Raw genomic sequence first — 12,158 nt, 5'->3', positions numbered from 1 at the left:
TCTTAATTCACACTGACTTTTTATCATCTGTATGTCCAAGAACTCTCATTACTTCTTTCTTCTATTAATGCTATTTATCATTCCATTAACACTATATCATCTCTCATTCTGGAGAACTTCCCAAGTGTATCTCCTTTGAGCGTAAATGTTCCATCTTCTTTCTCAGTCGTTCTTCACTCTATCTGTGCATAATCCTAGATAACTTAGAGGTTTACTTCCATTTTTAAATCTTACTCTTCGCATTTTTTTAAAATGAAATATTAAATTTCAAAACTACTTTAACATTTTCATAATATACCCACTCGTTCAAATGTCTATTAAGATTAATAGCAACCAGTGCTTCTACCAAAAGTATGAGTAACAGAACAGTTTCTCATTGAACCATAACTAGTTCAAAACAACTATCAAAGAATATATATATATTTACAGTTTACATTATATTTGACTCTAGATAACATTTATACATTTTTAGTAGCTTATTTCCATTAACAGCTTTTCATACACATAATATAACATAATCACAAATTTATGTTAGAAATTTAGAGCTTGTTGTTCTTTCAGCTTACTCAAATAAAAATTCCTGTCTATTCTTTTTCTAAGTCAACCTTTTTTCTTCTTCCTCTTCTTCCAACTTTCTTCAAGTAGAGAAACTAATTTCTTCTTTCTCTTCTTCCAGTCTAGTTTCTGTCGGGGCTTCGCATCATGCTCAACATCTTCATAAAATACATACACTCCTTGCTTTTTCTGTTTTACCTTCTTACTTTTCTCCGGCAACGTAGTGTCCGAATCTGATTCATCTGTGTTGGCATTCTTAGACCTTTCGTGAACTTTCTCCAACGTTTCTTCAGTTTTATCTAAATTCTTCGCCCTCTTCAATTTCTTTCGATTCAGTTTTTTCAGTTTTTCTACAAAACCATATCTAAGTCTTGCTCTATTTTTCTTCCTCTTATTGATCATAATCATTTCCTGAAATGTTCTGTCTGAAATTACACATCCTTTCAAGTTGGAGAACAGATCATCATTTTTTGCATTTGGTTTTCTAGGAATACCTTCATTTCCATTTTTTATCAGCTCATTATTTCGCTGCATCTCAATGGGTAATATATCCTCAACTTTATTCAGTTTTGTTTCTAATACACTCACTTGTTTGTGTTGAATCTTCACTGGACTTTCAAAAACCTCCTCTTTGAATTCTGAACTTGTCTTTGGTTCTTCATGCATAATCTGACAAGAATGCTTATGATCATGTAAACTACATAACTCTTCCAATTTAGATACTTTAATCCTCCACATTCTGGTACAACATGTCAAATTTATTATTCTGCTCTTGCCTATCCTCTTCTCTAAATTTAAGTTGCTCTTGCCTATCCTCTTTTCTAAATTTAAGCTGCTCTTGTTTATTCTTTTCCATAGTATGACACAAGATATCCAATTTCCTATTCTGTTCTTGCCTACTCTGCTTCATAAATAACAAAAGTGTCGTGAGGTTAACATTCTCTTCATTTTCGTCAGTTAATTTTTGAACACCCTGTGCACCTTCTTCTACTTTTAGTTCAAGTGAAGTTTCATTGCCAGCGCGACTCTTACATTGTTCACAGCAAAAATCAGCCTGATCATCTTTGAATTCACATTTGTTCATTCCCACACAATCTCTGTGGAACATTTGTTTGCAGACTGAACAAACAATTCCGCCGTTTGAAATCCTCAACTTGCCACAACAAGGACCTTTCCATATTGTTCGCACCACTGACTTACTTATCCCTAGCTTGCTAATTCCTTAATCCCTTAAAGCTGCAGCAAGAGGGAGAAGAAAAAAGAAACCTGCTCTTCCGATCAACTAGTACAGCTTTTTCTTCCATTGTCTTATGTAGAACACCAATATTTTACACACAAATAATCCAATATTAACATGATTTCTTAAATTTAACATAGTATCTCAACAAATAACCAGAAGGATTTCCTGGGTACAAGGCAGAATATAACGTTTTTTCTTTTGCTTTTACTAGTGCTTTTTTTTTTTGCCGTCGAACAACGTCAATAACACAAAAGGAGACCAGCAGTGAATGTTTATATTTAAGTATCTAAGTATTTATACACAAAAATACTGTATTAATATTTATTAAAGGCCCAGGCACCTGACTTCTGCAGTTTACAAACGATTCCGGAATACACAGATTAGTCAGCTTCTGGTGTGAATTTGTTGAGATATTAGACCAAACTTAGTGGTAACTTCACTGAGTACTTACATCTTTGATGTAACTACTTAGGTATTCAATTCACTTGGTGATAACACGCTGAAAAACACTAATGGTGAACACTTAGGGGGAGTTGGGGGGAAAGCACAAATCTTGCTGATACCGAGTTGGACATCTTCAATCTTCTAATCCTCCTGTCGTTGGTTCATAATAAACATGTAGCCTCTCTTCTTTAGTAACCTTTTTTCAGGTTCTGGTAGAGATACTTCACAGGCCGATAGTTAACTTACAGTTTATTCTATAGACACTATTTCTCTTTCCGGCAGAGATCATGACCGTTAGTTCACTTACAGTTTGTCCTTTAGACACTATCTCTCTTTCCGGCTGAGATCATGGCCATTAGTTCACTCACAGTTTTTCACGGCTCGCGAAACCAATAACCAACGTAACACGGATCCTAACCGTATGAATGCTTAACCCAGACTGTCTTCTCTGCAACGCACATCAACCGTTCCCCAGAAAAGACGTTAACTTCTCTTGCCGCCCTTTTTTCCCCAGCGAGGGCGGGTCAACTTTTATAAGGGGTGCGTCAAGATCGGTTACAAAAACAGTCATTGTGATAGCACAAATTCTTGACTATACCCCGCGACAAGTTAAGTTTGCAGCAACTTTTCGCATATAAAGACAAAAACGGGAGCGCAGAATATAGTTCCACTGCAATACTGCTGATTTTCTCGCTGTCTGTGATATGAGCAGCTCGGCGGTTAAAGCAAGACTCGCACGGGATGCTGAGCGCCGTTCTTGAGTGGATTAATGCATTAAACTTGCTGCAAACTTAACCTGTCGTGGGGCTTAGAAGTATCATTTCTTGACCGACTTGTTGATTTCTGTACTTCTCTTGACTTCTGGACACCCTGAATAAATGTGTTCTCTGTGGCCCTTTCGTTAAACTCAAAATATTGAATAGGAATGGCAAACACCTTGTTACATAAGTATAAACCCCAAGGCAAGAAATTCCGCTCACGCATTGAACAATGACATCATGACCCCAAAACTTGGTTCGTTAGTTGCTTCCATTTTTCTTCTAGAAGGACAAACCTTTATTTTCTTTTTGGACAACGACTGAAACAAAAAAAAAAATTCACTATTGAGTTTGGGAGTGCCGCCCATGGACTTGTAACTTTCATGATTTATCTGTGCTTAACTGAAACACGTATTTTCCTAATTATGTGATATTCAAAATGTAGGACGTTTATGGTATTTTTAAAATTCCTTCTGGACCCCGGACATTAGGCTAAGATGTAGGACATGTCCGGGAAAGAAAACAGACATCTGGTAACCCTAGGTGCGAGGGGATATTTCGTCGCTAAATGCTTTTATTGTTAGATTAGGCAGGTCAGTTTTAGGACTCTTAGCATTATAATAAAGGCTCTAAATGCTTTAAACACCTAATCATGTGATATTTAGTCTCGAACATGAAACCACATTTGAACCTTGTATGAAAATCTTCAAAAACTCCTGTCCATGTTGACGTGAAACCAAGAATGCCTGATCGCATAAGCTACATATCAAATCATCATTACTTAGGAGTAATATTAACAAGTGAAAATTATATTAAAGAGGAAATAAAAAGTAGGCTTAATTCAGGAAATGCATGTTACTTCTCTCTTCATAAACTTTTGTCTTCTCGTTTAATATCTAAGAAACTAAAAGTTAAAATATACAAAACAGTAATTTTGCCTGTAGTATTATATGGGTGTGAAACTTGGTCCCTTACATTGAAAGAGGAACATAAATTGAGAGTATTTGAAAATAAGATCTGTAGGAAAATATTTGGACCTAAAAGGGATGAGGAGATAGGTGAGTGGAGAAGGTTACATAATTTAGAACTACGTAAGTTGTATTCATGTCCAGATATTATTAGAATAATTAAATCAAGAAGACTTAGGTGGGCAGGCCATGTGGCACGAATGGGAGAGGAAAGAGTAGTTTACAGGATTCTTGTTGGGAAACCTGATGGTAAGAGACTTGTAGGAAGGCCAAGACGAAGATGGGGGATAACGTTGAGATGGACCTAAGGGAAATCGGTAGGGATGGAAAAGAGTATATAGATCTTGCTCAAGATAGGGACAGATGGAAGCCCTGTGTTGCTGCAGCCATGAACCTTCGGATTTAAGAAGGCTAGAGAGTTAGTTAGTTAGAATCGTTACCCTTTAAAGACGAAGAGATGTAGTTTGCTAGGGATTTAAAAGGAACATAATTTTATGCATGAATGTTGTCAAGTATAGAAATGTTGGTCCATGAGAAATCCTTTGATCTTTAATTGTCCCATTGATGAACAGGTGTTACATTAAATATTTTAGAGTGTGTAAACTCTTACACCAAGTTACAAAGGATGGAAGTAATAGATTAACTCAATAACATGAAGTTCTGTCTTTTTTTTCCACAATTCTTGGTCCATTTAACTTGTAACCATTAAAGAGAGAGCATAAAAGTATAAATTCATTTTCAGATAGTGACTGTACGTGTTTACCAGGTGTGCCAGTTAATAATTCTTAATTTCATCGCTGGAAGCAAGGGTTCGTGCACAGTCTCAACTGTTACGTCAGTTTTGTCTGTCACAACGCCGTGGATGTGCAACCGAGTGAGAGTGATCGTGATATTGGGTTTGTGTGGGAAACATGTTGACCTTCAAACCAAATAAGGAGCATGTGCGGCACGTCCTGCTTTTCTTGTTCAATTAAAAGAAAAATGCGAGTGAAAGCCATCATATCCTTGTGGATACGTACGGTGACAATGTCCTAACGCAATACACGTGTGTGTGTGTTGGTTTCGACGATTCAAAAGTGGTGATTTCGACTTGAAAGACAAAGATTGCCCGGGCCAGCCAAAAAATTCCAAGATGCCGAATTGCAAGCACTGTTGGACGAAGACGATACGCAAACGCAACAACAACAGGCAGAGAAGTTAAATGTTGGTTGCCAAACCATATGGGTCATTCCATGGGAAGTCACCAGAATTGTCCGGAAACGGGTCGCCTCATAGTAACAGATTCTAACAAGCTTTTGTGCACGTTTAGAGTTAGTAAGGAAATATCATTGTGTGAAATATCTCGTTTCAAAAAGTAATACATATTGTACAGGGTGCCTCTAAAGAATGTGATCCTTCAAAAAAAATACAAGACACAGACATTTTCACATAATTGTTAAGAAAGAACAAACTGAGATAGAAAGTTTGTTTTTGCTTTATTGTACAAAGTAAAGTATGCTTAGTTGTAACGCAATGTAGATTTGGCCTTACCTTTATATGTGTATGCCCAGGTAGTGGTTGAAATTCACTGTCGTTAAGATGTGCGGCAGAAAATTAGACAAGTTTATTAATTTCCCCCATACTGAGGAAATCAGCCAGTCTTTATATTCGTCACAGTATGACTTCTATGTATGGTTCATCAGCACACAACCTCATATTGCTGTTTAATGTTTCTGGTTATAAATTACAGACACTTTTTACAATATGTTTGGGAAAGAAAGTGCAAAATGAGGCTATTTCAAGAGTTAAAATCTTGTAATGGGAAAGGTGGCAACACTATGCAGGTGCTATAATTGGAAACACCTGAACTTTGGTATTATTTACAGGAAATATGAAAATTGCACTCTGCCTCATTTGGTATCTATTTCGGACATACGAAATACGTGCAGTGCAGAATGTCCGTAATACGGAAGTTTCCAATAATCATATCCCAAGTCAACTGGAAGTTGTAAGTGGAAAGTAATCTCAAGGGATCAATCAGAGTTGCAATGTGGAATATAATTGTACATTGACAGTGATGATTGTCAATTTAGTTCACTGAAAACAGCTCATTTGTATGTCGCAAATGTAGTGTGAATGCGTTGCACAGTTGCTGAATCCAGAGTGTAGGTTCTCCCAGTAACTGTGCCAGGTGGTGAAATCCTGAGCAAAATGTCAATGTGTGGAAGCCAACATGAATCTTCCTTGCTCGGCCATGTAAAACTCTGTGCAGGTCCATGAGGGTGCATAAATTTGACACGATATTCACTGTTCTCATGAAACACTTCTGTAATGATCCCCAACCACCACTGCAAATTGTACACACAAGCAACGTATGATGAACTGTGTAGCATTATTTTACCTTGTGTTACTGGCACGTTGGAAACTTCTTTAGATGTCACACTAACTTCAGTTCTTGTAGTCATGCTGGATATGTGAGATGTAAGCATGCGTGTTTTGGTTAGTGGTATGAAACAATGAAGACTTCTTGTTCCTTCAATGAGAGTTGCTTGAGCAAATCGTGGCTTTAACTTGTCTGCTTGCTGTTCAATTTCCTTAGAGCTGACATAGAAACCTGAATGTTCTTGATTGTAGATGCAAATTCACATAGTTGCATAGGAGTTAGAATATGATTGTTTTATGGTCTTTGTATGCTTGCCCTAGTTGCCAACCGTTTCACTGTGGCACCTACACCATCAGAAGGTCCCTTCCCATGACAACTAGCAAAAAAGTGCCACTCTGCTTTCAAACCGAAATCCTCCTCATGATGACAGAGATTTATAAAATTTTTCCTGTTCTTGTATTGTGCAGAAGATCCATCACTGAAATACACAATTTTCCGTATAGCTGGGAATCTGTTTCTGAGAATTGAGAGAACTTCTTGTTGAAAGGAATAAAAAGATGCTGTGCCATGAATCAGGTGATCACTTACAGCACACAGAGAAACTGTACTAACAGATAATTCATTCCGCACATAGGCAACAAAAGGATGAAGTGTGGCTTGAGAATTTTCCCAGTGAAATCCTTGCACAGCATCTTGGGCTACAAAAGCATAATTCTATGAGAAATCTACTACAAGGATGCACTCATCATCTGCAAGCGATGATTTCCTTGTCGACAGAAAGTCGCTTTGTGCAGAGGATATAAAATGGTGTCTGGTTAAGGCTGGAATTCTTTCAAGGAAAGTAGCAATGAATTCTTCTATTGTTTGTACGACTGATGTGTGTGCGCTCCTGTCTGTAGTGACCCACTGTTTGTATGTTATTTCCTCATGTTCTGCACACACATTTTGTAGGTAGTCCTGCAGTTCGTAGCTCCCTGAGCAGTTTGTACATTCACCAAACATACACTCCATATTTGATATATCACAAACACATTTTTCCATTATAGTAAGAAGTTGACATGGGGTTGAACAGAGTGCAGCATGAGCTTCATATTCTGGTGTATGATGCATACACACACACTATGAGTTTCACCTGCTCCTGGAAGAACACACCATTTTGGACGTAATTCGGCAAATTTTGAGAACCCCACTTGCAAGTTTGGATGTTCATTTTTAAACAATGCATACAACTCTTTTAAATTGCACATTACCAGATGCTTTTGTTTATGCACCCTTCCTCCGTCAACCTTCACAGAAATGATATCTTTCTTTCCTGCACATATTCGGCTGTTTTCATCATTCTCATAAAACTTGCGGCAAGCATCAATGGTATCCCCATTCAGAGCAATGCCAGTATTCCTTTCTCAGCTTTCAGTTTTTTGGCTGTTCGTACCATGTACTCAGTAGTGTTGAAATATTCTTTAACCTTTGTTGTTTGCCAACTATGAGAGGCAAGTGTGAGTATTTGAAGCTGTTCAGCTCTTGAAGACTTGATGAATTTCTGCTGAAGTTCTGACATGAGAAGGTTTAGGTCATGTTCAGCATGAGTTTTTGTAGCCTCAGCAGATTCTTCTGACTCTTCAGGGATATGTAAAACTGCTGCAACATGCTTTGTAACACAAGATTGTATTTGTTTCATTTTTGCTTTTCCATACCATTTCCTCTTCTCTTTGTTCACATGAGTAAGTGTCTTCATGGGAGATACTTGTATTTCATGCAGACTTGAATTCAGTCTCTTCAATGGACTAGCACTGCTGTCTGGGACATAATCACTGTCATTTACCTCATAAACATTACCCAAATCTTCAGGCTGGTATGGTGTTTCTTTCACGTGTGTCTCACATTTTCCACACAATTTTTGCCCAGGAATCAGTTTACCACCATATATCCTTGCTGTTTCTACAGTAATTGTCCTTAGTGACTTCTTACAAGGACCCTTGTGATAGGAAAGTGGGTCGCAGCAATGAGAACCAAATATGTGAGAATATTTTTGCAAGTAAACCTTTGCATGATGGAAACAAATGTTATCTACACTACCTACTCTAAATTTCGACAGTTCTTGATCTAAACCTGGCAGGGTGCTTACCAATACAGTTCCTGTTTTTGGTGTGTAGTGATGTAGGTGACAAGCACTGCCTGTCTTCGAGCCTACACTGCACTGCACTGAGGGTTCATGTGGCACACAGCCCTGAAGCAATGCCATGTCTGTGTTTATTTCACTTTGAGTTATCACACACAGAATGAATGTCTTCCTGTCTCTAAGTACAGTTTGTTAACAAGTCTTACTGTTATTCATACTAAATAATTGAAAAACACCACTGCTCTCACCAAAATATTACGGTACACCACCACATATCATACAATAGATTTGGCGGGAAAACAAGAGAGTCCTGAAATTCACATGAAACAAATTAGTATCAAAATGCACAATTGTTTCACAATTTGCATTAACTTTTTTGTTGGGGAATATACTCTTTTTACAGGTGTGAGTGCATGGGTCGAGGTACAGCAACCTGAAATATTTGAAAGGAAAACTCAATTATGCATTATATGTGAAAGCAGATATTAGCAGAATGGCAGTACACATAATTCAGTATTCTATGAAAATGGTTCAGAGTGCAATCATGAAATTTCTCCTGAGGAACATGTTGGAATAGTACAATATTTTACTGCCACTCATTTCTGCTTGATATCTTTCCCTCATATGGAACTTTGCACCCAAAAAGAGTGCTTTTTTTAGCTTTTCATATTTTTAACATACATGAGACACTTTTTAAGCAAGAAGGAAATATATTGCAGTCTTCCTTTTTAGTGTGGAGACCCCGCACTTTGGGAACTGTTCTTGTGAGAACTATGAAGATTGCACTTTATTTCCTTCCACTTTAAAATATGATATAGATTTCCACATATATGTGTGGGAAGTTGCTTTTTCAGTTATGAAAAAGACAACCACAAATTAATATAGTTGTCACCAAACTTAACTTTTTTTCATTGTATATATTTCCTTTACATAATACAACAACTAGAAATCATATGTCATTTCTTTTCGTTACGCTACAAGCATTTATCTTGTACCTTCACACTGTACGTTACCACGTCACTACACACTGAGACAGTAACTTTAATCAGTCCTGTAGCCCAAACTAATGACCGTAGACATAAATAATTTTACAGTTTTCCATAATACCCTCAGACATATATTTGTGCAAAACTTTATTAAAATTGTAGATGTAGTGGCGACTACCATTTCGGTGATTTGCCATGGAATGACCCATATCTGATCGTCTTCATGCGATGGGAAAGATCCAGAAGGCAGGAAAATGGGTCCCACATTATGTGAACGACAGACAAATGGAAAAGTGAAAAACTGTTTGTGAAGTGTTGCTTTCTCGGCATGAAAGAAATCCTTTCTCGCATCGGATAGTGACTGGGAACGAAAAATGGATCTACTTCGAGAACCCAAAATGCAAAAAGTAATGGGCTGACCCAGGACAACCTTCAACATCGACCGCAAAACCGAATCGCTTCAGAAGGAAGACAATGCTGTGCATTTGGTGTGATCAGAAGGGTGTGGTGTACCATGAGCTTCTGAAACCAGGTGAAACAGTGAATGCCGTTCGCTACCGTCAACAACTCATCAATTTGAACCATGCATTGATAGAAAAGCACCCAGATTGGGCGACAAGACACAGAAAAGTGATTTTGCAGCACAACAACACCTCATCACACACAGCGAAAGGCGCCAGAGACACCATTTCTGCACTTGGCTGGGAATTCTTGCCCCACCCGCCATACTCACCAGACTTAGCCCCTTCGGACTACCACTTGTTTTCATCGATGTCTCACTCAGTTTCCCAGCAACACTTCAACAATTACGAAGATGTCAAACAATGGCTTGCTGACTGGATCACCTCACAATGTAAACAATTTTTCTGGAGGGGCATCCACAATTTGACGGACAAATGGGCACAATGTATAGCCGGCGATGGCGGATACCTTGAATAAAGCATTTGTTACTTTTCTCCCCTGATACACTTGGTTTCTTTCGGATCAATTAACAATTATTAACCGGCACACCTGGTATCTAACTTGTCTTCCATTGTGTTATGGTATACCAATCACCCTCCATTTTGCACACTGTTTTGACTTTTTTTTTTAGAGAAATGTTTTTGTCACATTTACTGGTAAGAAAGAGGCAGAAAATATATTGAGCCACTTTCTTGTTGGCACTTGGTCTTATTTCTCTTTTTTAGTAGTTAATTTTAATGGCTCTCATTATAAAAGAAATATTTTGCAAGGATTTTGCACATGAGTGGGTTTGGCAAGTATGTTCTGATTCTTTCTCTATTAGTATATACTTATAATAGTGATGTCAGTTAAAATTAAGCTACAAATAGTGAAATGATGCAAAATTTCAGTTCAGCATGTGCTTGTAAGATTTTCTGGGTGTGTATAAGTGTGATTGTGGAATTACACAATCAGAACCTGATCATTTTTGTTACCATTGGTAACATTTTTTTTAATATCACTGTTTTTAGAAATAATAATTTTACAGGTTTACAAATAGACGCAACTCATAGTCAGTGATGAAATACCACAAGAGAAAGATGAAGGAGGAATTAAAAGGAATCAACGCCATGTCATATTTCCGTTTGAGAAGACAAGGCCTTTATCTTCTACTATTTATTGCAGGCCTATATATTTTGTATAGGCTTAGTATGTATTCCACAGGAAAGGAAATTCAACAGGTAAATTCTGAATTAAGAAAATAAATTTTAAAGTTTTTCTTGAACAAGGGGTGTAAATGTTAGTAACATATTAGAATAACCATACATTTCAGTACACTATGAGTATGTTAAAAAGTACTTTGCTACCTTTTCATTAAAAATTTATTAATTATTTGGCCGTCACCAGGGCAGCTGTTTTTGAATTTACCCCTCCTTTTGTAAAACCGCTGTGTTCAAAATCTCAGAAATAACATATGTTTAGAGTTCCTTCTAGAGCATTTACGTGAAGCTTCGTGTTGTTTGCTTTGCATGTTGTGTAGATATTATCAATAGTTAGAGGCACGTATTTTTGGTAAATAAAAAAGCAAAATTTCGGTACAAAACCAGAGCCAAATTTGGGTTCAAAAGCGGTAAATAAAATAAAATTTCTGTGTTATAGCGGTGAAAAATTTGATCAAAAGTGATATATAAAATGACATTTTGGTTTTAAAATTTTGAACATAATCCTAAATTTTATTTAGAAACTGTACTTATGACACAAAATAATAGCACATTTAAGTAGTAACCAGAGTATTAAGTTTATTCCTGTATAAAGAGGTCCATTTTTGCTTCTCAAATATTTACAGCAGAATTCATCAATTTTCCGTGAATTGCATAACTCTCAGGATAATTCAAACTTCAGAAAGTGTCACGTCGCTAAATAAACTAAATTTTGTATTTAAGAGTCTATTTCGTATTTTGCAGTTCATTTCGCAGGGTAGGAAAATGCACCTCACACCAGAAACATGAGAAATTAACATTCCAATTAGTTATTTAACATTTCGTGTTTTCATCAAAAATCAAAAATGCATGCCTCCATCAATAGTTTAATAGACTTCCGTAACCACAAAACTATTGACAATATCTAGGCAATAGCAAAAGCAAATCACGAATCCTCTAGAAGGAATTCTAAGTATATTCAATTCTTCATATTTGGTGATCTAAGGTCGGAATATTTCCAGTCTTGTCCCCATATAAAGCAGCTATGGGGCTCACCCAGACTGAAATCAATGGGTACCTGGGCAA

The 12,158-nt window shown here is 37.0% G+C and overlaps 1 protein-coding gene across 4 annotated transcripts in view; it reads left to right on the top strand.

The window, feature by feature from the left end:
• Positions 1-12,158, top strand: part of LOC145980709 (beta-galactosidase-1-like protein 2) — an 83,070-nt gene that overhangs the window by 21,188 nt on the left and 49,724 nt on the right. For all 4 annotated transcript variants that reach the window (XM_083113775.1, XM_083113774.1, XM_083113773.1 and 1 more), the window contains exon 2: positions 10,922-11,114. In XM_083113775.1, coding sequence (XP_082969901.1) covers positions 10,953-11,114 — 162 coding nt within the window. In that variant the 5' untranslated portion in view covers positions 10,922-10,952. The remainder of the gene's footprint in view (positions 1-10,921; positions 11,115-12,158) is intronic.

Source organism: Lepisma saccharinum, chromosome 28, assembly GCF_977018435.1.
Source record: "Lepisma saccharinum chromosome 28, izLepSacc3.1, whole genome shotgun sequence".
Taxonomy (NCBI): Eukaryota; Metazoa; Arthropoda; class Insecta; order Zygentoma; family Lepismatidae; genus Lepisma; species Lepisma saccharinum.
Note: the sequence above shows the minus strand (reverse complement) of the source record. Positions and strands in the feature narration are given on the sequence as shown.